General features: G+C 48.3%; 1 protein-coding gene across 4 annotated transcripts in view; it reads left to right on the plus strand.

Annotated features, from left to right (window-relative positions):
* The window catches only part of LOC144107596 (ras-like GTP-binding protein RHO), a 45,086-nt gene that overhangs the window by 1,561 nt on the left and 17,086 nt on the right, over positions 1-26,439 (plus strand). The window contains exons 2-4 of one of the 4 annotated variants that reach the window (XM_077640690.1): positions 19,971-20,323; positions 20,389-20,877; positions 21,454-21,526. In XM_077640690.1, coding sequence (XP_077496816.1) covers positions 21,487-21,526 — 40 coding nt within the window. In that variant the 5' untranslated portion in view covers positions 19,971-20,323; positions 20,389-20,877; positions 21,454-21,486. Of the gene's footprint in view, positions 1-19,753; positions 20,878-21,453; positions 21,527-26,439 lie in introns of those variants that run through there. The other 3 variants (XM_077640689.1, XM_077640688.1, XM_077640687.1) reach the window with 3 other exon arrangements.

Raw genomic sequence — 26,439 nt, forward strand, 5'->3', positions numbered from 1 at the left:
CTAGAAAACGTTGTTGCGTTCTTTTTATTTTCGGTCGCTTTTAAACGGCCGCATCAAGAAGCAGAACCACATTCGAGCAAGCTATCGCAGACGCGTCGCCAAGTTCCAACGCTATCCGGATCCATTCGGCTATCTATGGGGAACTTGCGCTGATGTTTGCGGTGCCGATTGCAGCGCCATAACACACTGCCTAGCGAGAAGAGCAGGCAGTTTTGGGTAGTACTCTTTGTACTTTTCCGCGCCACCTTCAGGCGCTTATTGGCGTGAGCCTCCGCGCTCGGTCGAAGGCGCACGTGCCGTGCGTCAGCTATCCGGGCTACGCCGAGAGAAGCTAGGCAATGAATGTTGTGAGCCAAACGCGGGTATCTAATCGCGCAGAGTGTGTTCTCGCGTTTGCAGCGACCCAAGCGGCTGACAAAAGCAGTTTGATCCACCGAATGGAACAACTGCAGTGCCACCCTCAGCATTCTTGTTCATCACCGCCGACACGCGGCATTAGAAACTTCTACTCAGCCCGCCTCTCGCATGCACGCCAGGAGTGATTGATTAGAAGGCTGGAAAATTATCGCAGTTTTTCGCAAATGATTTTGCCATGTTCGAAACTGTACAGTCTTGGTCAAAAAAACCTCAGGCCGCTGTGAATTAAGGGGCCAGGAGCGGCTGCGTCCCGCTGTGGCTGCGCTGCCACCACTGGTGCGCGCCGCAGCTCGCTTGCCGCCGGGGGATAAAGAGGGTTGTTTTTTTTTTTGGGGGGGGGGAAGGAAATGGCGCAGTATCTGGCTCATATATCGCTGGACACCTGAACCGCGCCGTAAGGGAAGGGGTAAGAGAGGGAGTGAAAGAAGAAAGGAAGTAATAGGCGCCGTAGTGGAGGGCTCCGGAATAATTTCGACCACCGGGGGATCTTTAACGTGCACTGACATCGCACAACACACGGGTGCCTTAGCGTTTTTCCTCCATAAAAACGCAGCCGCCGCGGTCGGGTTCGAACCCGGGAACTCCGGATCAGTAGTCGAGCGCCCTAACCACTGAGCCACCGCGGCGGGTAGGGAAGAGTTTTCATGCGTGCTCTTCACTGTCGGGCGTCCATTGAAAACCTAGTGTGCCTTTCGTTCACCTGTTGCGGATGGGATGGATGGAAGGTAGGAGCGTCCCCTTTGAAACGGGGCAGTGATTGTTGCCACTGTGCTCAGTTTTTTTTCCCTTTATTTTTGTTTACTCTGCTGTAAGTTGTTAATAAAATTCGCCATTTTCCTTAATATACGTCTTCCTACACTTTAAAGCTTATGTCACCTCTCTGCTTTTGTGCCACCAATCCTCCAATCGCTTTTTGCTGATTTCCACCGCAGACTTATTTACATGACTATTGTTATCTCTAAACCCTAAGGCCTCACGAAGAGTCACTGTGCCTGTATCGACATCGGGATGGATACCATCACATTTTAGGATGACGTGCTCTATTGTTTCTACAGATTTACCACACACAGCACATGTGTCATCTTCTTCGTTAAATTCCTTTCTGTAGCTGCGCGTTATAAGACATCCTGACCTAGCTTCAAAGGGGAGGGCACTGCCTCTTGAGTTATCATAAAACGTTTCCTTCCTGATATGCCTTTTCCAGCATCGATATAGTTCTACACTATGCTTCTTTTCCATTGAATCTATCCAATTTTTAGCTTCGACGTTTTAAACCTCTCGTTTAATGCTCTTTCTTTCTCCTTCCTCGTCTCTGGAAAACTTACTGACCAGCTTTCTAGTTCGTTTCCGCCACTGGGTGTCAACGCTCTTTCTGTACAGGTATTTAAATACCTTAGCTGCCCACCTGTTATCATCCAATTTCCTCAGGCGTTCTTCGTATAGTACTTTACTCTGAGCTTCCCGTGCTTCGAACGTTGTCCAGCCCATATCCCCCTGTACTGCCTCGTTTGTGGTTTTCCCGTGGGCACCTAGTGCTAAACTTCCAACAGTTGACGGTTAGCACTGACGCGAGCCGAACTGGAAGTGAGCACGCGTTCTCCTTCCGCGTGAACGGCGGTCGCAGTGGCGGAGCGGTGGGGCAGTGGCGACCCCACCGAGGTGCGGCGGGAGGCTGAAACAGACCCCATTGCGAAGGCCGTAAGAAGAAAAGCGCCCACTCCCCTCGAGACCGGCCGTGCTTTAACGTTCACACACATCGTACAGTACCGTCTCACCGCCATCGAAATGCGACTGCCGCGGCCAGGATCGAATCCGCGTCTCTCGGGCCAGCAGCCGAGCACCACATGCACTGAGCCAACGCGGCGGCTTCATCGCATGACTCGGTATTCGTTAGCGCACAGCATGTGTACACGATGTAATCCACGGGTGACCCATGACGCAGTGTACGCGTTACCGAAGAGCGGTAGACAACAGTACGCCTACCAGGAGTTATTCGCAAGCTGCAAGAACACCCTGGCCGTGACAGGTCGTGCGCAGAGGTGGCATCCTCACGAGGGCGTCCTCACCCTCTCCGAATGAGGATTTCACTCGGTGAGGTTAAGGTGAGTGAGGAAGGACGCAAGAAAATTCGTGAGGACGAGAGTGAGGGAGGAAAAGCATGGTGAGGTGAGGGTGTGGGAGAGAAGACATGGTGAGGAGAGGGCGAGGAAGTGCAAGATGCACGGTCTGAGGGCGAGGCTGGTGGCTCGAACCCTAGTCCAGGCTAATTTTTTTTGTCTGTGCAGTTCGTTATGAATTCCCATTTTAAATAGATGGTTCTTAGGAAAAAGGTTCCCGAGGAACACGTAGCTTCTGCAGTCTGGAGGTGCACGAGGTTCTTTTTGATAAGCCACGATTCTATGAAATACTCCCTTGCTGAGTAAACATACACATCAGCGTGCCTTACAACCACTCTCGTTTTCCATACACTGTGGAGGCAGAGTGGTGTGAATAAGTCGTACGGTACACTCCCTTCATTGCTGACAGCTACAAACATTATACGATAAGGCGTAACAGGCAGTCATTTTTTTTTTTAAGTCCGCTGAAAGATGTCCCAGACAAGTACTGCGTCCGAGCAGTCGAGGAATATGTGGTTTGCGGTTTACGGCATTTTAGGCAGTCAACCGACTATAGGATAAACAAGCCTTTTTCTCTTAACCATGGTTTAACAGACAATGTGCCGCTATCTGAAAGGAAGACGGCACTTTTTGGTGACGATCGGACAGACGCACTTTTTACTCTTTTTAATGGGTCATTACATTCCCTTTCACAGTATAATGAAGGATAAACAGGAAACATTATCATAATATCAAGCAGGGCTTTTTTGAGTTGTTTTCAGGTCTAAAAAAATTATGTATTTCGTTGCGAACCTGACCTTTTATATATTGAAAGGCACTACAACTTCGCGCAAAAATCCGTTCAGCCATCTGTGTTTGACGGTTCTAGACAACACCGAAAAATCGGGCAAGTCATGACACAGTACAACTTGAAGAACCGTCAAAAGGAAAGAATCACTTTCATTTCTTAAGGACATAGTCCTGGACACTATTTGTCACAAAATTAAACGTGGAAAACCGAGCCCTCCACATTTTACTGAGCGAAACAAATTATAAACTAGTTTGACTGGTTCTCTCCCCCGCACCGAAGCCCACACAAAATCATTCTTAAAACAGCGCGAAAAAGGACCAGGCCGCAGAGAATAGACGTACACACTAGCGTTGCTTTTAAGACTGTTGTCCCCAAGCTTCTACATTGGCCCACACAACAACCGAGAGCACTCTTTGCTTTTTCTGCACGCTAAGTCTTGATATCGATAGGGCTTCCAAAACAAATCGCACTTTTGCAGCAATGAACAAATTTCATACCGTTGAACGCGCAAACATTGACAAAACAAGGCCACCACACTTCATTGTCCTCGAGCGCACATGCTCACACACATATCACTCCAGTAATCTCTCGGGTCCTTGTAGTGTTCAAGCGGTACTCTAAGGTACCTCGAAGATATCACCATCATCAATCTCATTGCGCCCGCTGAAGAACAAAGGCCTCTCCCATATTTTTCTCCAATTAACCCTGTCCTGTGGCAGCTGCGGTTATCCTGTCTCCGCATAATCTTAATCTCCTCCGTCCACCTAACTCTCTGCCAGGCTTCCTTTCCCTTGAACTCCAGTTTCTTACCCTAACGACCATCGGTTATCTTGCCACTGCATTACATCTCCTGCCCAAGCACATTTCTTCCTGTTGATTTCGACTAGGATGCCACTAACCCGTGTTTGATCCCTGACCCGCTCTGCAATTTTTCTGTCTCTTAACGTTACACACATCGATTTTCTTTCAACAGCTCACTGCGTTGTCCTTAAATTAATCTGAACCCTTTTCGTTAGCCTCAGCGGGCGAGTGCAGGTAAGACAGAGCTGTTGTATGCTCTTCACTTGAGAGGTACTGGTAAACTGCCATTGATGATCTGAGAATACCTTCAGAATGTGCTCCATCCCATTCTTATTCTTTTCGTTACTTCACTCTCGTTATCCCCACCTGCGGTCACTACCTTACCCCTTCCAGAACCTCGTTACCAATTGTAAACTGCTCTTCCCTTCTGAGACTGCTGAGCATTACTTTGGTTTTGTGCATTTTAAATTTGAGACCCAGAGTACTGTTCTGCCTATATAACTCATTCTAAATTAATGAAGGCTATATATAGGGGTTGCTTATAGTCTGCTCAATTCTCTACCACCTGACTAATAGTGTGCATATGGTCTGGCGTCGAGAATCCCTTACGAAAGCCTGCCTGATCATTTGGTTGATTGAAGTCCAAGGTTGCCCTAACTCTATTAGCGATTACCTTAGCAAATACCTTATAGGCAACTTACAGTAGGGTGATCGGTCTGTAATTTTCCAAGTCCTGGACGTCTCCTTTTTGATGGATTAAGATGAGCTTAGCGTTCTTAGAAGCTTCTGGTACGCCCTAGGCATCAGGCATTCCGTATACAGGGTAGAGTTTTTCTAGCGCAATCTCCCCTCCTTCCTTCAACAGATCTGCTGTTACCTGATCCTCACCAGCTGCTTTTCTCCCTTGCATTACTGCTAAGTGTTTCTTTCCTTCCTCTTTCTTTACTGGCTGGATGACGCATTGCGGTGCGCTGCTGTCTTTCTCATTAACGTCTCGCAGGTGCATCAGATTACAACATATTTTCAGAAAGTGTTGTTGCGTTGCTCCAAACTCCATGCTAGAGTCCTAAAGATTTGTCCCAGTTGACTTCGCTGGCAGTCTGCTCACAAAATCGAGTAACATCTTTTATGGATCCGGAAACACTTCCTTTATCATGACAGAAAGCGACTTTTTCGTCTGCGTACGACAGTATATTTACTTCACTTTGCTTAAGTCTAAATCCTTGGACCCCTTAATTCTGAATGAATTTTGAACAAAATAGCTCCATGTAGATGGCAAACAAAACTTGCAGAGGGCACTTAAGACTACTTACGTGATGCGAATGCGAAAGCATGCACGCGGGCTGTTCGGCTGCGGCGATGGGGTACTAACTACTCTTGCGCAGTGTAAGCTGATCGACTCGTGCCGAACGGAAGTTGATAAAGACGATGGTACCCAAACCCAGCTCGAGAGAGTGGGAGTTTAGAGCAATGTGTTGGGCAGCGGTGATGCTCTAATGAAGTGGACAGTGAAGCTGCTCTGTTCGCGCCGGCCTGGCTTCTAAACCCACTTCGGTGTAAATTTTATTTTAATTTTTTTTCCTGATGATGCAAGTACTGCCAATTACGTCATGAGGTCACGTGGGATTTTGGTTCGTTTCTTCGAGATGGAACGCCAGATTTTCTGGCTGATGAGTCGTATAATGTCTTTGCAATAATAAAGCAGAAAGAGGACATCCTTGCCGGACAGACATCCTCACCTAAAAATTTCTGTGACTTCTTTGTTTACGATTATTCTAGCAGTACAACTTGCATAGGCCATTTGAACTCTCTAATAAGAAGCTGAGTCCACATTGGCGTGATCCAGTAAGGAAAAAAAGGATTTCGTGGCTGGCCCGATCGAAAGCTTTTCGAGAATTAGTTCCAGCGTTGCAATGCGATCACCTAATGCACCGCAGTATTCCAAAATGCTCCTAGCTACGTTGATATTTGTAAAGATGCTTCCTCCATATGCCACAACTTTAGCGCGGCTCTACAATATCTTTAACTAATGATTGTAAACGCTTCGCTAGGAACCTCATGAAAACATTGTAATCCACATTGGCGTGTCTAAGTGGCCGGTACGACTTCACTTAAAGGAAATTGTGTGGGTTATCTCTCTTTGCCATCAAAATTCGATGTAACGCCTGCGCAACTTGACTCTTAAAACCATTATAGAAAGCCGTGTCCAATCTGTCCGGGCCCGGAGATTTTCCCGGTCTCAGGGCGTCTATCGCATTTTGTATGTCACGCATGCTAATTGGTATTTTTAAGCGTCTTAAACGGCGTTGATTCTTGGCGAACAAAGGTGAACCTTGTATATGCGTTGATTTACGAAGTATGCTAATGAGCAGTTGTGTCATTAGAAAGTAAAAGTCGAAAATAAAGAAAACTGTTAAGAATTACGAAGGAATAAAAAATAAAAACAAATAACGCAAGTAATCTCAAGTGCCCTACGTTACTTTAAGGTTGCAAGTTAATAAATTCAAGAAAAAAACATCTACAGAGACACATAAGACTACGTGTGGCAGTGCGAAAGCATTACTGCCCCTGTGTGCATTGACACCCCCCCCCCACAAACACCCTCACGCACGCGTATGACACCACCCGCAACGCTGTGCGACCAAAGGTTGCATTACAATTTTGATGCGAAATTCTAGGGAGGCATACAAGAGAAGGTGCATATGCCCTCGGTTCGAATCCCCGTCGCAAGCCAGCCTCCAGCTTTACTGAATAATGAAGCTATATGCAACGAGATGGTGTATGAAAGCATTCGGAACGCTGTGCGACAAATGGTTGCGTCAAAATTTTGGTATGAATGCCAGAGAAACTGGCGCCACATTGAGGTCGGCCAGTGGCGAGAATATATAGACCAAGGACACGTTTACGATTGCCTGAAGTGGCGGTGCTCGGCTTGCTGTGTGCGTCATACGGCCGCTCGATGACGTCAACCTAATTTTATTGTCCTCGCTGGGATTTTCCGTACCATCTGTTAGTACAGACACACACGCCGCCAGCTTTCCTTGTAAAGGAGCTGGTAATCTTTCGCATTAAAAAATGGCTGGTGGTTTAGCATTGCTAAGCACGAAATATTGTATGACAGCACGGTTTTCTGCAGGTGGACAGCACCGCCACGTATCTCAAAGCGCGACTTATGTGCCCACTGACCCAGGGAGACAGTTATGCGCCTTTCCTTCACTCATAATCAACGGAGTCCAAAACTTTCCGCTGGTTTTGAGAAAAGGAAAGGCGCATAAATGCTTCAATTTGTAGATGGACGCCACCGCCGCTCACGGCGTGACTGAGGTGTCCACTGACCCACTTAGCAAGTTACATTTGTTACTCAGAGGTTTCGCACACATATACAGACGCACACCACTGAAACCCGCGGAGTGCGGCGAAAAGTGCTTTCGCACTAATAGAGACGCGTTGCCCCGCCGCGGTGGCTCAGTGGTTAGGGCGCTCGACTACTGATCCGGAGTTCCCGGGTTCGAACCCGACCGCGGCGGCTGCGTTTTTATGGAGGAAAAACGCTAAGGCGCCCGTGTGCTGTGCGATGTCAGTGCACGTTAAAGATCCCCAGGTGATCGAAATTATTCCGGAGCCCTCCACTACGGCACCTCTCTCTTCCTTTCTGCTTTCACTCCCTCCTTTATCCCTTCCCTTACGGCGCGGTTCAGGTGTCCAACGATATATGAGACAGATACAGCGCCATTTCCTTTCCTCCCAAAACCAATTATTATTATTATTAATAGAGACGCGAATTCTTCGGTTCTTGACAGCGCTGATTTAACAAGTTCAGTTACTGCTGCTATTTTCAGCTATAAGGAGAGGCCAGGCATGAACAATGAAATGGAACGTTTGCAATAATACGGAAGGCCTTTGTCTGCATTCTTGTGGCCTATTTATGTTTGATAATGCTTTGTGCCCCACACCAGGTGACAGTAGGAAAGGTTTGGCAGGAAAAGAACGTTTATAAAAGTCTGATATTAAGTGGTATTAAGAAGCGCGTCTGATTTGGTAAGCTCCTTGACAGGGTCATCGATGTGCAAATCTCATGACATGTTACAATGCAGTGTCACTCCTAGACACTTTACTGAGGAAGCTATTTCAGTGCATATTTAACCAAACATAATCATGTATATAGAGTTCAGGGGCTTATTTTTTTGTATGACAAGAAAAAGGCCTTTAGTTTTTGTTGCGTTACTTTTTAAAAGCGTTGCACTCCATGCGACGAATTTATGCAAAGATTCGTTAGCTTATTTTCCAAATTCACAGATTGTTTGCGCCGCAAGAAATACGCTCACGTCACCTGCACAGATGAAAAATTGTGCGTTACTCTCAACGTTCACTGCGTTAATGTAGAGATTAAACAGCGTGGGTCCCAGATAACTGCCTTCCGGCACGCCTCAATCACTGGGTTTTATGCGGGATGAAACATTGCTTTTTGCCACTAGTTAATGGTGGTGCTCTAAACACGCTCCAATAAGGTGCAGGAAGTTACCTGTGAAAATCGGTTTTCAGATTTGAGCAATAAATTGGTGAATTATGGAATAAAAATCTCTTGAGAAATATACGCAAAATCAAGGTTAATCGAGTTTTCCTAAAAAAGGGCAAAAAGTTTGCAGTGCCTTAACTTGGCTAACCCTGGAATTCAGCGAAAAGCAAGCACGCTTGCTAAGCGTCTGAGGCTCGTCCATGGCAGCTCCGCTACAGGCTCGCGACAGCCGTTCTTCATATACCCACAAGACAACGTGGCTCTGACATGGTTTCACATGGTCTTACGACACCCCCATCGGATGTCATCACGTGGCTTCACATCACCCCATCGGATGTTCTTAAGATCAAAGGTATACCCGAACGTACTCTAATTTCAAAGGTTAACTCAAGGTCAGAGGTCAATAAAGGACAGGGGTCAAGATTTCGACACCATAACTGTTACCACATATGGTCATGCACGGCTATCCTTGGTTGGGCTGAAGGTCGTTCAAGATCGTTATGTTGTCTACCCGAAGACTGCTTTACATAGCGTAGAGAAGGTTTTCGCTTCCATATTTTGCTTCCAAGCTAATAAGGTTGTTTCGGTGTGTTTTTGTTTTACAAAGCCAAAAATGCGAACCTGAAATATTTTTGGGCTTTTCAGTGAAGCTAGTAGCACGAACTTGTATAATTTTTAAAACAATTTGTAAAAAAAAGGAAAAAAATGTATGTGGGTTGATGTCTAGAAGAGAATTTTTCACCGCCCTGGCTCGAGGTCTCACTTTCCAAGCTGGCTCCCATCCCCCATCACACACACCACACACAATTGGGACAAAGACAGGCTGATAGGGTACAAGGATATAGTTCAGCACTATAGACTAAGCCGGAAGCTATACACAGAAGCTGATCGCAAGCTCAGCAAACAGAAAAAGCATATTGGAGTCGGTTGCAGACGGGCGCATACCCGAATCCGCACACATTAAGCAATCGGTACTCTGGACAATGTGACGGGAAATGCGAACTTTGCAAGCGACACGCAAACATGACCCGCATGATACGGTTATGATGCAGAAACTTAGAAAACAATTCAGGGACCATTAGAAATGAAGAAACGTGGGAGGTTCTGATGCTCAGCTCGGACCCATGTAAGCAGAAAGCAATGAATTAACCCCAGGCAGCCGCCAGGTCCCAAAGAATCCTGGCCGACTCCTCGCCTTGAAGGTTAAAAGTTCGAATTTCACTGAAAAAATAGTTTTCTCTCTCTTTTCGCCGCCCTCAAAAACTGCTACAACCTCGGCAGTCTGTAACACATTTGGGAAGGTTCCAGAGGAAAACGTCGTGTTTAATATGTGTTCTAATACTGGATCAGTTTTGTGAGATGCATAATTTGCCGGCATAGTTTGGAGATCGTTAATGTCATTGCTTTTACTCTTAATAATTTTGTAGGACCGACTTAATTTTACTAGGTGTAACGGGGGCTTTTGAAAAGGTGGTTGCGCAAATACTCTTCAGACATTGGCTGGAGTAAGCGCTGTGTGCAGCGGATACAAAACAATTAAATGCATCAGCTAACTGAAAACCGGAAAGGCGCGCGTAATCTACAGTTATTTCATAAAGATTATGCTTATTTTCAAAGTGTAACATTGTGCTTCATTATTTCATTGCTTCCCGGTTCGTCGATGTTCTTCGTTTTAGGAATGGCTTAAAAAGTATATTTTTAATTTTGCCTTTAGGCATTCCCTAATTATACATGGCTTACGCGCCTTTGAAGATTGCACCATTTTCATGTATGGGAAACATTCTATATACGCCCATGTCCTGCATTTTGGACAAAAATTTTGTATACCGGAATAATATCAGGTACTGCTACGAAAATATTGAAGGCAATGGCCCATTCTTCCGAAGCGTAGTAAAATCTTTTTTAAGTTTTTCAATCGCTCACATCGAGTAGAAAAAAGCTGCCATAGAAAACCACCGAGGAAAGTTTTTGACGATAGTAAATACGTTAATAGGAAAAATATCCAAGCCTACCGAGGGGAGGTCTGCGGTTATATTGATTGTTTGTAGTGCAATCGTACGACACATTACAAAATACGTTCATAAGCCATTTCATGTTGAAAAATATTTTTGTCCAGAATTTCAGGGTATATATGCTTAAAAGAAGAAATAAAAGTACCTCGTCTGCATGAGTTGGCTATTACGTACGATTTCAGTCTACTTGTTTCTATTTGTGACAAAACTTATATAATATGTGTAGTTTTTGTCTTGGATATGCATAGAAAACAAAATTTCGCGCGTTTAGCACGGACGACTCAGCGATTGATAATTAAAATTAAATGGCAGATGGTCACTAAGATCAGCTGCTAACACACCGGATGTTTGCGATTAATTACATGCGTTAATGATGAAGATGTCTATAGTCGTATAAAAATGTAGAAAAAAAGCGGCTTTCTCCCATCACGGGACCCCCATTCCAGCCAATGGCGTCGGCAGATTTTCATGAACCTGCTAGCTTAAGAATACAGGGAGTGGCAGATGCAAGGGGGTTGGCCCTTCTCTGCATTGTCCCGCTACTGTGGCTAGCAGGGGGAATGAGTATCGGCCGACGCCTTTGGCTGAAATGTGGGTCCCTTGATGGGAAAAATCCGCTGTTTCTCTTAACTTTTATCAAACTATAGTAACGTAGATGTATCAGTTCATATGCATGTCAGCTGATTTATGACGCTGACAATTGCGCTAGCCCATGAATGTTAACCTCGTGCGAAATAGGGGCAGACGTAGGCCCGAGCTGAATATTACACCAAACAGCACAGAGGTAGACCCGACACCCTCTCCTGGCCCCGGAAGGTCGGACACCGAAACCCACGCAGGAAACCTCGCGGGTTGTGCTCACATACCTCTAAATCACCACTTATTACAAAAACAGCCGCTTGGATGAATGATGGCTGAACCCTTTAAATCGGGTGGTGGCTCAAGCCACCTAGCCATGACTAATGCAATTTTACTCTTCTCTTGATTCTAGCCACCAATCGGATAAACTTTGCTTGGTTACTTCTACCCACTTAAAATCTACTTTCCCCGCTGCTTTCCACTGTAGGGTACAGAAAAGTATCAAGTGTTCAGCCGTTTCCTCCTCCTCTACGCACGCAACGCACAACGTGTCTATCTCGTGGTACCTGACTCTATATGTCTTAGTCCGCAAAACTCCCGTCCTGGCCTCAAACAACGAAGAGCTTCCCCTAAAATTATCACAGATATTTTCTTTGGCAACTTCCTGCTTAAGAATCCTGTATGTTCCCAGTGCCGAATTCGTCAGCATCCCTGTTTTCCACAGGGCTCTCTATGTTTGTTTTTAACCTTTTTCTTAACCGATAATTGCTGATTTGCCCCCCTACTGCTGTCCAGATATTTGCTTGTCAATTTTATAGTTCGCTTTCTTCTTTTCGTGTCAATATTCCTTATGTACAGGTATCTGAAAACTTTCCTAGCCCACTGCTCCAAAATGCAGTGCGCCCTGGCGGCAACTGCAGACAAACTGCTACGCCTCACCCTACCTCCTTCATCGCTACCACTGTACCTTGACCCTCCCACTCTGCCCAACATGTGAGGAAGCCAAGGGCACCCACGTACACTACCCGTGGGAAAGCACCCAACCCAAGGCTGTACCCCCCATACCCAAACATATCTCTCCTCATGGGAGACCGCTCTGCGAGTTGCTCAATCAGTTGGCCACACATGGCTAGTGGACAGAGCCCCCCGTGAGGCCCGGTTCCATGGACTCTTGGAAAAGTAGAAGCCCACCCTTGGAGAACTGCTTTTGTTTTTTTGCTTCAGAATAAAGTTGTTACCACCACCTCTACTATAGTATATATAACCCTTGCTGAAGAGTAGAAGATATTCAAGTTCACCTAATACATCTGTGTATTTGTGATAATTTACCTAGCTAACAATTCCAAGATTCGTGGATATCACTCTTATTATCAGGCAACTGTGGAATATTTAAGGTATTGCTATGGAAAGGCTTTAGGCAACCATTCTTTCGATGCGTATCAAAAGCTTTTAAAGCTTGTCCATCGCTCGAATCGACTAGTTAAGATGACAATAGAAAACCAATGGGGAACGTTTTTGAAATAGCAAAAAATGCAATCCTGCTGAGGGGAGATCTGCGGATACAATGATAGTTATCGTGGAATCGTTAGATACATAAAAAATTGCGTTCATAAACAATTTCCTGTTTAAAAATTTGATTGTCCAGTAAATCTGGGTATGAGTAGCCGTCAAGAAAAGAGTAACTACTCCCGCTAGGTAGGCAGTGTGCCACTGTAAAAACCAAGGCAATGGACTGCATTGAACGCACTTCATAGCCGTCAGCTACAAGTGAAAAAATGCAATACTTTTAGGAAGGTATTGTATGGAGGAAAAACGCTATCGTGCCCGTGTGCTGTGCGATGTCAGTGCACGTTAAAGATCCCCAGGTGGTGGAAATTATTCCGGAGCCCTCCACTACGGCACCTCGTTCTTCCTTTCTTCTTTCACTCCCTTTTTTACCCTTCCCTTATGGCGCGGTTCAGGCGTCCAACGATATATGAGACAGATACTGCGCCATTTCCTTTACCCCAAAACCAATTATTATTATTCATACCTGGGGATCTTCAACGTGCACTGACATCGCACAGCACACGGGCGCCTTAGCGTTTCGCCTGCATCGAAACGCAGCCGCCGCGGTCGGGTTCGAACCCGGAGTCACGTTAAAGATCCCAAGGTGGTCGAAATTATTCCGGAGCCCTCCGCTACGGCACCTCTTTCTTCCTTTCTCCTTTCACTTTCTTCTTTATCCCTTCCCATACGGCGCGGTTCAGGTGTCCGCCGATTTGTGAGACAGATACTGCGCCATTTCCTTTCTCCAAAAAAAAAACAATTTCATTTATTATTCCTCGTCATCATTTACGCAGTGGTGCGCTTTAGGTGTACACCGAGATGTGAGAGTTTCTCTTCGCAACTTATTTCCTCAAAACTATTTTTTCTCTAAAAGAAAAAAGATCCCTGTGTGACTTTAAACATTAAATTTCAGCATACACTTCATTTCTGACCATAATTTTTCAACCTTTGCTTTAAAAAACTAACTAGTATAAGTAGCAGTACATTTACCCAAACTGCCTTTAAAAACTTTCTGAAAGTTTACTAAAAGAAACACAACTGGCTGAAATCATACCCGTGCACGTATGAGTGTACTGGGAGAAGGCATTTGAGGCTTGCACATATGCTCTCCGAACTGTTTTCAGCCGTGCGCTTCAGTCCAAGTCACTGACATGAATGGGGTCAGTAGATAATGTTTTCGCTCGTGTAAGCCCCCAAACGAAATAAAATATTCCTCTGCCTTGCGATCACTGCGGCACCCACATCTATTAATATGAATGGATATGAAGCCGGCTTTTCGGCCCTTTCCTTAAGCACTGAAATGCGAAAACACGTGCGAGAAATCCTCATCATGCGCCTACAGCAGTGTCGCTAGGCAGGACTGTCGGCCATCCCCACCCGAAAAGCATAGTGGTTGGTAAAAGCAACACCGATCCATATACGGCATAACAATGTTGCTTCGCGACGGGTTAAGTTATGTGGAATACGAAGGGGCAGCCCAGGGTCCAGTGCCTTGAGGCGGAGGTTGCAAAACTCTCCCGTGCTCCACGCTGAAAGTGTGAGCTTCAAGGCCAAAGGGCGAAGCCCACACGCAGCGTCAGGTCTCGATATTGGGATCCTCACTGGAAGTCCGTCGTTGTGAGCAGAACGCGCAGCCGCATCGGCCTGGTGATTACCGTCAATACCACAGTGTCCTGGCAGCCATTGAAAAATGATGTCATGACCTTTGGATACGGTGCCGTGGTACAGTAGACGGATCTCAGCAACAAGTTGTTCCTGCGACCCGCGGCGTAGCGCAGCTTGCAGGGCTTGAAGGGCTGCTTTAGAGTCGGTGAAAACCGTCCAGTCATGTGGAGGTTCTTGACTGATGAACTCTACTGCAGCCCGTAAGGCTGCGAGTTCCGCACCAGTTGAAGATGTTGGATAGGTCGTCTTCACTTTCATGAAGATGGATCTGGCCGGTATCACCACCTACCCCGCAGAGCTGGTCGAGTGAACTGATCCATCTGTGTAAACATGTATGCGGTGACTGTGGTAAGAATGCAGGTGATTCAATGTCAGTTGTTTGAGAGCGGGCAGTGATACACCAGATTTCTTCGTAATGCCAGGAATATAGAGGTGAACCCGAGGTTCATGAAGACTCCATAAGGTTGAGCACGGTCTTGACGCAGGGCTTGAGGGCACTTAAGCTTGCTGGAGGAAAACGAAAGCATGCGTTTTGAGTAAAGGAAGCGTTTTTAACGAAAGGAAAGGGCGCAGTAGCTCGCAGATCTCGACATGGAAATAGGAAATTGGCTTGGGGGGAAAGGAAATGGTGGTGGTGGTAGTGGTTTTTCTATTAAAATAATAGTAAAAAGGAAGGAAAAGATTTTTGCTAGCCCCGGCATCTGCCATCGATACTGAAGCACCTGAGCTGGGGCAGCAGAAATAAAGGATAGCAGGCAGAATGGAGAAATAAAATGAAAGAGGTGAGGGGACAGGAAGAGAGGATGGAGGGAGAAGTAATATGTACAAACTATTTACAGAATAAGAAATGTGTCCACTTTGTGCGCGTGATTAGTTCATGTTCGAGGAATTAAAACACACGCGCACACACACACACACACACAAACACACACACACACACACACACACTGCGTGTAACTACCTGACGGAGAACAGACGGGACGTCAAGCCCGTGTGTTCGAGGAATGCACAGGGGCTCATCAAAGTTCGCTCACGAGTGCGCGCACTGCCCTGCGGCCACAATAGCGTATTGATGGAGTCTGGTAGTATGCCCTGCGCCCTATAGGCCGCGAGCATATCGTGACGAGCATCGGCGAACGCGGCACAGTGAAGGAGCAGGTGTTCTAGTGTTTCCACTGCACCGCATCCGTCACACACATTATTCGTCGCGATTCCGTGACGCACCCGTCGTTCCCCGGGCCACACGCAGCCAATGCGCGCGCGGAGGATCATAGCACGTTGTGACCGTGTAAGTGCGCGACAGCCGGTAATACTGTCGATGCGATCACCTCCTGCGATGCGTGGGTCGGGGTGCTGCTTTCGGAGATGGTCGTGGATGGCCGCACGCACAGTCCTCCAGCGCAAGGGGCAGATCGCTGGCAGGTAGTTGATGTGAAGCGGTCGCGAGGTCGTCAGCTTCTTCGTTGCCGGTGATGCCGCAGTGACAGGGCACCCACTGTGCACGCACGGCACATCCCCTCTGCGCGAGCGAATTTCCCGCACTAGTGGGGTACCGCGGCCGTTAGATTGCAGGAGGCTGAGGGCGGCGCGGGAGTCGCACAGCAGAGCACTCCTGGGCGGCGGAGGGCCGAGGGTGAGCAGCAGGTCCAGCCCGAGCCGGATCCCCATCAACTCCGCCGTGGTGGAGGAGCCCAGGAAGGTTGTGTGTTGCTGGCTGTCATTCGCTAACAGCAGAGGTTTAAAAACCACCCTCGCGATTTCAATTCGGCTCAAGAACCCAACCGCGGCTGCTGCGTTTTTATGGGGGAAAAACGCTAAGGAGCCCGTGTGCTGTGCGATGTCAGTGCACGTTAAAGATCCCCAGGTGGTCGAAATTATTCCGGAGCCCTCCACTACGGCACCTCTCTTCCTTTCTTCTTTCACTCCCTCCTTTATCCCTTCCCTTACGGCGCGGTTCAGGTGTCCAACGAGATATGAGACAGATACTGCGCCATTTCCTTTCCCCAAGAACCAATTGTTAATTATTATCACTTGTTTGCAGAAAGAAGTTCTTGGGTTTCCAGCGAAAGGAAGTGGCGCAGTATCTTTCTCACATATCGGCGGACACCTGAACCGCGGCGTAAGGGAAGGGATAAAGGAAGGAGTGAAAGAAGAAAGGAAGAGAGAGGTGGTGTAGTGGAGAGCTCCGGAATAATTTCGACCACCTGGTGATCTTTAACGTGCACTGACATCGCACAGCACACGGGCGCCTTAGCGATTTTCCTCCATACAAACGCAGTCGCCGCGGTCGGGTTCGAGTCCGGGCACTCCGGATCAGTAGCCGAGCGCTCTAACCACTGGGCTACTGCGGCGGGTGCAATTAGGGCGTATTCGTGTTTAGAGTGTATCGTAACATGCCTTAAGAATCCGCTTGTTTCACACACTTTATTCGTTTGTCCAGCTCAGTGCTAAACAGACGGCTGTCGTCGCACCGTCCCCGAGACCTGTAGTAGCACACTGCGTCAACGCGAGACCACAACGAGGACTCGTCAGCGCTGACCCCGCGGCCGCGACGAGCTCGACCGCGCCTCGTGCGGCAGCAGCGGCAACAGCAGCAGCACAGATTCTTCCCACCTGTTTGAGACAACAGGCGCCGCCGCGGACTCCTGGCGCGTCTGACCCGCTTTCCGCGCGAAAAGTGTGCGCGGAGACCTCGTGACCCACCGCTAAGAAGGAGCCTTCTTTTGTTGTCTCTGGGGCCTCCCAGAGAAGTATACACGGTGCTGCGTGTGTGTGCAGGAACACGAGTCCACAATAAGCCCCCTTTTCTCGGAAATATTTTCTTGTTCATTTGTGTGTTCTTCTCGTGTATTCGTTTCCTCGGTGTTTTCTGTTTAAGATGCCAGCCGAGAGTTTGCGCTGCCCACGGTCGCTCAGCTGCGTGGTATCTTCGAGACGCCACCTGCTTTGTGCGGTCGCTGCTGCTTCGCTGTTGGCGCGGACGCCTTGCGCGGGGGCGAGTGGGTTTTTGCATTAACGCCAACGCGGTGACCGAACGAGCGTGGTACGCACAGTCGTGCATCCACGGAAGTTTGTCTTGCTTTGCCCCTTTCCCGTTTTGTGCCTTTTTTTTTATTCGGCTCAAAGCGTGCTTCGCGGATGTGTGAGTCAGAAGGAGTGAGTTTTACATTGAGTCTTTCGCTTTTGGGTCAGCAGTTGCCAAGCGGGTTAGCAGCTTTCGCGGGTTTAACTTCATCGCCTGACTCGTTCCTGTAGCGATCTCGCCTCACAACTGAGGCGAAGATCCCGCCTACGATGTCGCAGTGATAAATTAATTAACCGCCGAAAGAAGACTCCGATAGCAGCCACTGTCAAAGTTACTCTATGTGCTGTTGCAACGGCTGAAAATGATAATTTCGCGTTGAAGGCTGACGGAGGCGTAACTGTTTCGTCCTGTAAATTTTTCAGTCGAATAGAAGGTGCAGTTTTGTAAAGAATTCTCTTTGCAGTCACTTCATTGTCGCCAGACAGGTTATGAGAAGATACAGCAACCCGCCGCGATGACTCAGTGGTTAGGACGCTCGACTACTGATCCGGAGTTCCCGGGTTCGAACCCGACCGCGGCGGCTGCGTTTTTATGGAGGAAAAACGCTAAGGCGCCCGTGTGCTGTGCGATGTCAGTGCACGTTAAAGATCCCCAGGTGGCAGAAATTATTCCGGAGCCCTCCACTACGGCACCTCCTTCTTCCTTTCTTCTTTCACTCCCTCCCTTGTCCCTTCCTTTACGGCGCGGTTCAGGTGTCCAACGATATATGAGACAGATACTGCGCCATTTCCTTTCCCCAAAAACCAATTATTATTATTATTATTAAGATACAGCAGGCCGGACGAGCCACAATGCACAATACAGATATCTCATAACTGCAGCGAAGAAAAACAAAAAAGCAGGTGAATTGTCACAAATATAGAATATAAGGAAAGATGTATCATTCTTCTTGAGATATGTACGGAGATCTCTACCTCCTTCCTAACATTTTCCGTGAAGATCTCAAATTAAAAAAAAGCAATCTGCATATTGTTGCTCCTACCAGAACTATCATTTTCCAAAATTGTCGATAAATTTCCCCTCCAATTGGTTCACATGACTTAAAAATACAGAGGGCCACCCACAGCTCACTATATAGTCTGCATGGTGCCCATACTGTGCATGGCGTCGCATGCGTGCTTCTTCCAGGGTCGTTTGGAGTGAACGGTATCTGCGCGCAAAATTATGACAATGTCAAATTTCATTCCTGCATATTTTGTTGTTCTGGAAATTGGAATACGGCAGATTAGTACACACAAGGACATGCGTGTTTAGCCATACCATTTTCGTGGATGGTTTCATGGTGGCAAATGAAGGCTATATATAGTCGTCATGCTCGTGTTCAGAAAACGTTTTCTTGAACACCAGAAAGGGTGTTACGAGAACTCCTCTGCTTCAGCAGTTCGATTGGCTCTTCCGAAAGTGCGCCCATTGAAGCCTACAAGTGTGAAAAGGCGTTATGCTTGGTTTCTCTTTATATAGAGTACGGACGTGGAATACTTTTTAAAGTACCCTGTAGCTTTCGCCTGGAATCTGACCTTTGCAGACTTGCGGGCAGCGTTCGTGTGCCCTCGCGTACGATTGTGCTTTTCTAGGCGTGGTTATAGGGTGCGCCTGTTTTACACCTTTTTGCAAGAGCTCTAGCGAACGCATACCTTATACTTGGTGTCGAGAACAAGCGGGCGCACTTAAATCCTGCGTCCCCCCCCCTCCCCCCCCTTTCGAACTAGTGATGTTAGGAGTGGACCGCCGTTCATGCCTAGCCTTGAAGGGCACATACGTTCATCAATGTTGCGAAGAAGGCAGTATGAACCAGAGCGTTATATACCTATAACGTAGACTGACACACGCTTAAAAACATAACAAGGTATTAATAGTACGTTCACAACAGCACGGCCCGTTGATAAGATTTTGACAGCGGGATTATCGTGCACTGCAACAGCATCGCACGACGCAGACAACTGTGACTCGCGGCCAGCTGTTTACATACTGCCCGACGTCCGTGCACGCAGCTTCGAGGGCGTGTGACACTCAGACGCGTGCGTAACACAGAAGCAGGCGAGAGGGCCGGCTTCGCACACGTGTATCATTCCCCGCCTCCTCCTTCCAAGCACCGAGTCTCATTGTTTCCGCCTATGGCCCCAAGAAACAACGCGGCAGACACATACGGCTCTACAGAGAGAGAGAAAAAAAAATTAAGAGCACCATCCCTTTTCCCTCTCCCCCACTCTCTCGGTTCACGGAGCAGATCCGAAATAGACTACGTAATGACGGTAATATACGCAGGAGGCGGCTGCTAGGCGACCCGGAGGAAGGAAAAGGAAAAAAGTAATCGTCAGAAAAAGAAGAAAAAAAAAACGCACGGCACTTATCCCTTCGGCGAAGACTTGCCTCCTGCAGAGGCGCTGTAGACACACGTACTACACGCTTACATATACTCGTTGCCGCTGTTTTGCTATAGGTGCGCGAGGACGCGTGGAGAGGTCTCGGAGGAAACGCCTGTGTACAAAGCCTGCTACGCCGACGACTATATACGAAGCAGACGACGAGGACGACTGCTGCTGTAGTGCGTGCAAGCGCGGCGCGAGCGTGGAACGCGGCGGCAAGCGGCCGGTCCCTGTGGCGGAGGTGCTACAAGTCGTACGTGCGACGATTTCAAGCAGCTCTCCTGCGCTCGACTACGCGGCAAGCGAGCGTGCGTGTGTGTTTGGGCTGGCCTGCTGCCGACGCGGCCGCCTCGCCTCGCCGCGGGCTCGTATGCTTCGGTGACGGCGTGCCGCCGAGTCGAAGAGGTCAGCGAGCAAGCATCCCGGGGTGCGTCATTCGCTGCGCGTTTGGGGGCAAAGGCGGTGCGCGCTCTTCATCGCGACTCTGCGCAGGGCGAAGACGTTGGATCGAGTGACGAAGACCTGTGCGGTGGGGTGTCCCTTCACTGGAGCGGCTTGAACAGTTGAGGACGCGTGGGATTGCCTGGAAGTGCGCCCGTGTCGTGACCCATATGCGCGGCTCGGGCATCTGCGCTTAATTGGCGGTGGACCCCCGACTTCAGAGAACGGTGCCGGGACGTGCTTCTGGTAGCGGTTCAGCTGGACATTGCCTGTTCCAGGACGGAATTGTGGAGGACGCTGTAAGGTAGAGCGCGGACGTGATGTTGCTGACTGCATCCTGCAAATCTAGGATCATCGGAGATTAGTCACATCTGAGCGTCCTCGACGTCTTGCGTCGGAACGTTTGCAGGACTGCACTTGCAAGCGCCGGCCTTTTTGACCTTCTGATCGCTGCAAGACCTCGGAATTTGGAATACCCGCGGACCTTCTTAGCGACGCCAGGGAAGGATATGCTCAACGTGAGGTGACTTCCGCTGGAAGGTACGTGTTGTATCAGTGGTTTGAGACCTTCGTTCTGTAGTATAGAGAGCACACCCTCTCCGCGGTTAATGCGTAAGTCGACGCTATACGTTGTACGTTCAGTGTGCGCGGTAATCCGAGAGGCTCGAGTGACGCATCTGTTTGCTAAACTTCGGTTCCGGTTCCGCTGTGGACGGCGGTATGTGAGAATCGCTTGCCTGCGGACACTCGTCACTGGAAGGGCGTGGTGTCGTCCCGTCGTGGAGTTAGTTTTCATGCGTTCTTCCGTCTCCGTGACAGACCGCCCCCCTTTCACAAGTCGCCTGTCGTGGGCGGCAGAGGTCGTTAAAGGCCAGAAAGGAGACTCCTTTGTCTTGGTTCTGCTTTCGCATGTCTTTACAGCGCAGCTGTAGCTGTGTTGAGGGCGTTGGACTGCACTGACATTTTCGTTACGGCGCAACAGCGCGCTGCCTCGGCTTTGCTCATTGTCGTTTGTTACCGTGTCGCCGTGTTCGATGGCCTTCTGCACACGTTGTGAAAAGGTTGCGTGGTAACAGCGCTGCGATAATTGCTTGCTTCGGACCTTTTGTCGTGCAGAAGAGGAACAGCTGTGAAACATCACAAGGAAAGATGAAGTCCTTCAGACAATGCATCTCGGCTCCAACAGAAGGTAAGAAAATCGAATTTTTCTTGTTGGCGCCATTTCTTTTTTTGTTTTGAAGGAGTAGCACCGAGACTCACTGCCTTATATTCTTTATCCAGTTTCCAGCTTTGCAAAGGCGAGGCTAGCACCGGCAGCAGTTTAAGTAAAGATGTAGCGGCTAACTCTATAGTTTAATCTCATGTGTGACGCAGGGAGATTGATAAGTATAGTGTCATGCAAATATGAAGACAATACATTGATCCAGGAGCGTAACAGCGTTTCGCCAACGAGGCTCAAAAGCCACCCTTTCCATAATAATAATGACTTCCAAAATGGGGGCTACTCGATAACATGGGAGGGTTTAAGGGCAAGTAGGGGAAGGGATCTGAGCGAATCACACTGAACTCCACCTCTGTTTTGTTCATCGTTTGCTGCGTTTACATTAACGTGTCTATATTTTATGGCCCCCCTTTTTTTTATTCTCGTATGAGCTCGCGCGATACGCATGACTAGCCTTTTTATAGATGTGCGTTTGTTCATTGGCGCACGTTTACATATGCTAGTGCCGTTTCCGGTCCGGGGCTCAACGGCGCACCGCAAAAAAACGTATACGAGTTTATGCACCAGGGTACTCCACTTTCCTGTGTACGGGTGCGCAGGTTTTTGAAGGATACAACTTTCGTACTTTCGCCTGGCAACACCGTATCGCTTCTGCGATAGAACCAGAATACCAAGTCAAAAAATAGGAGCCTTAAAATTCCTTATCGTCATCATCATCATCATGGCGCTATTAAAAGCGAAAGCTCAGAAATACACACTAACGATCAGAAACATTTCGGGGCTTTTCTCACGTCTGTAAATGCATGATGAATCAATGATGTCAATACGCAGTTCCTGAGAATCTTGTTCTTCAAAACACAGTTGTTATCCTGGAACTAAGAGTGCATTGCACGAAAAAATTGCTTATGTGCCTTGTCAGCACTTTACATTTCTTCTCTTTAAGACAAATGGTGTTTCAATTAAGAAAAAAGGCTAATCACGCGAATAGGTCGACTATATATGCTGCCCACGTCTTCTATGACGAATCAGACCTCTGGTTCCGACCTTTCAAATAAGCCTCCACTGAGGTAAGCAGGCACCGCAAGTCGATTTGTTTGCTCCAGAATCCTTCTCTCCTTGTTGTCGTTAAATTCCCACCCTCCTTCCCCTCTTCGGGGCTTTGCATCACACGGAACCCCCCCCCCCCCAAAAAAAAAAATAAAAATAAAAATAAAATAAAATAGAGATTGCGGAATAAATTGAACTGACTCATGCAGGCAGTGACATGCTTGACGATGTCATGGTCATATGGGAGTTCTGCATGCCACAAAACATGTCCGAGAATACTAGCCATCAGACTTCATTGTAACAGCGCCACAAACGTAGGGGCTTGAAGAAGCGGGCTCTGAGAAAATATTGACTCCTGTATTGACTCCCTTCGCCTCTGTTTATACCCGCAAAGTGCATTCCTTATTTTAATATTTTGAAACCGCTGCGATGGTTTAGTGGTTATAGCGTTCAGTTGCGAAGACCAAGTTCGCGAGGTTGAATCCCGGCCGTTGTGGGCAAAATCACCCATGTACTGTGCGATGCCAATGCCCGTCAACAGAACACCAGATGGTGTAAATTAGCCCGGCACTACGGAGTCTGTCAGTGCATGACCTTCTTTGGGCGTTAAACCCGACATGCTATGTATACACGGGTTCTATAGCCTTCGCGTCCAGTCGTTCGTTTCGTCCAATTTAGCCAGCCCTTCGTATCTTATCATATAAGAACAACGACGCCGATAGACTATAGTCATATAGGCGTTTACATAAAGGGGGGGGGGGGGTCACAGTTGTCTGAGGCGTCTGCGGGCTCCGAAAGAGCAGGGCTGTGTCTCAAGTGCACACATGGTGTTGCCTCCCTTCCTCACACCAAGTACACACGGTCGAATTAAAGGCAGCCGAGCCAATGAAATCTACACTGGGGCCGTGTCGGAAGCAGCAGTATTGAAAACCTAATATCCAACAGAGAAAGGCAACTACCCCCACCCCCTCGGCAAGCAATCGGTGGGGCAAGGGGTGCAGCTTTAGATGCTGGTCGGGAGGTCCGAGTCCTGGCGGCCTCTTCAGTCAGTTCGACGAGCAAGAGCTGGAGCTCAGGGTCCGAGCTGCGCAGCAAGGTCTCCCAGGTTTCTCCACTACCTGTATTATCCCCCCCCCCCCCTACCACTGGAGAGTACGGGCATTCCCATATTATGTAGTCAAGGGTCCCTCTCGCTCCACAAAGATTACACCTATTGCTCCCATGGCCTCGGGGAACATGTGACTCTCCGTAACCGGATGCAGGTACATATAGGTTTGCAGTCGCCTCCACGCGACTGGCTGTGCTGTTTAATTTTATGTCTCGCGGGGTAGCAGTCTACGATCAAATCTATAACGGTGCGTGATCTTTCCATATATTAGCGTGCGCTGTCCGCTCCCTCGGCCATCGAGGGTCCCCGTAGCGTACGCCTTTAGCCGGTGCGCTACACAACGCCGTACTTAGATCTGAAAGCGGCGGAGAGAGCTAAGATTGATTCTTTAATGAAAACATGCGTTAAAAGAGCGATGGGGCTGCCCATGTGCACATCCACGGAGAGGTGCACAACACATGGGCAGAACTAGCGGAAGCGGTGCGAACCTCTCAAATCGAGGGACTTGGGACCATGGGGACAGGAAGAGCCATTTTGTCCAAAGTTTGAATAAATCCGGATAGGGTCCCCATGCATGCAAAAGTTGTAGATAGATGAGGTCGTCAGGAAAAATCTCATGATTCCCCTCCTGCCGAAAAAATGGGTGAGGTTCAACTCGGCTGAACCTGGTTAATACAGAGCGAAGAAAGCAAGTCACGTGGTGCGCGCGCGCGCCGCGGCGATGCGCAGGCGAGTCACGTGATTAGGCGCAGGCTGCCAAGCTCGAGCGAGCGGCGGATTTGAGGCACGTGACGCGTCGCGTGGTTGCCACAGCTCCGGTGCACCCCGTTTACCGGTCAAATCCGGGCACGACATGACCTTGAGCTTTGTGCGCCATGGAGTAGAGCTCTCGCTCTAAAACATGCAACCCGGAGCACAACAAAGAAAACGAAAATGAGCCGAATTAAAGCACTATGCAAATTAGATTCGGCAAAATCTCTGAAGGCGAGGTGGTATATGTAGACGCGGCGGGTGGCGTGGCGACGGTTTTAAAGTGGCAACGGACGTCAGCGGCCGGGGCAATCCCGTGACAGCCGGCACTCTGCGCGGGTGGGGCATAGAAGTTGCCGAGGACATTGCGATCGCGTTAGCTCGCGTAGGAACGGATGCGAAATTGGTCATCAGTGACAGCAAAACTGCCACCCGAAATTAGCGAGGGAAAGATCTCGCCCTTAGCGGCCAGAATCCTGGGCCGGAGAAAGTTGGATAGGAAAATTCAAATAATTTGGACTCCGGCGCACGCAGCCTTACCCGGAAACGAGGCGGCCCACGAGCTGGCTCGAGATCTCTACCGTGTCGGCAGCATTTCGTGAAACAGCTCGGACAGATGATGGGTAGAGAAGAAATTGAGTTCAGCGCTCGACTTATCCCATGTAACGCTAGATTAACCATGGATTATGACTGTCTTGTATGTTCTTCATCTGTTGTAATCTGTCCAACTGGTTTCACTTTGCGATGAGGTAAGCAAACAGCGACTCTGTGTTGGGCAGGCCTGGGTTCGTTGAGATCTTGGAGGAGCATGCGAAGGGACTGTATGTACCGCAGACGACCGTATTGCCCTAGGTTGTAGTCATCTTTAATTTTTTATCTACGTCGTTAATGTGTCGCGTATAGGACTAGCAACGTCTATACAACTCCAACAATCATGACAACATTACGCAAATTCCCCGTCTTCTGCAAAAAAAAGAGAGAAAATTTGGTACGAATTAAGGGGGCGCCTTTGAAAAACAAGAAGGTTTATACACCCTCCTTAGAGGGTATGTATAGGAAATCACTGATCACATGGATCTCCTACACGTGTTGTAACCTAAATCTGCCGCCCCAGTGGCTCAGTGGTTATGGTGCTATGCTGCTGATCCGAAAGATGCGGGTTCGATCCCTGATGGAGGTGGTATGCTAGATGAGCGTGTACTGGTTCAGTGCACGTTAAGGAACCTCATGATGGTCGAAATTATGCAGATCTGTCCACACTGACAAAAAAAAAATTGCACCCTTCAGGGTGCATTTCCGTGCCTATAACTTCCGCCCTTGCTCCCTCCCAAAAGGGTGCAAAATATGGTTGTCGCACACCTACAGCAAGGGTGTGATCGTTACAATTGCACCCTTTTAACGCGATAGCATTAAAGGCCCCGTTAAACAAATTCCGGCGTCGGCGTTGTGAGCGAAAACCCGCGAGCATGACTCTGGTAGGTGGTCCCCAGAGAGCAGCCTAGGAGGCACGGCCTACTGAACTAGAGACCTGCACACTTGGCACTGCTCCAGCGCGCTTGTTCTAGTTCATGCCTTTTGCCGCTAGGGAACGGCAGCTACGGGCGGCTTGGCGCTACAATGAACCTGTTGAGCAAGATGGCTTCGGTTATTTTACTTCAAGGATGTAACAGTTTTGTCATTTGTCTACGTTTCGAGTATTCATCATTCATCCATTGCCTAGCAAAGATGCCATAAAGTGGCACGCCTGCATGCGCGCAAACAAAATATTCACCGCTAGGATTTGAAGAAATGTCATATTTGCATCGTTCATTACTAGGTTTCAAAATAATAAGAGAGGACAAATGCGCAGGGAGGGAGTGAGAGGAGAGAAATCATTTGTGAAAAGCAGACGATGATGATGATCATGACAGACGAACAGGTCAACCGAGCGCCCTCAACGGCCAAGAAGTTAACGAAAGTTGGCGCACGCAGTCCC

The sequence above is a fragment of the Amblyomma americanum genome, chromosome 10, assembly GCF_052857255.1.
Source record: "Amblyomma americanum isolate KBUSLIRL-KWMA chromosome 10, ASM5285725v1, whole genome shotgun sequence".
Lineage (NCBI taxonomy): Eukaryota > Metazoa > Arthropoda > Arachnida > Ixodida > Ixodidae > Amblyomma > Amblyomma americanum.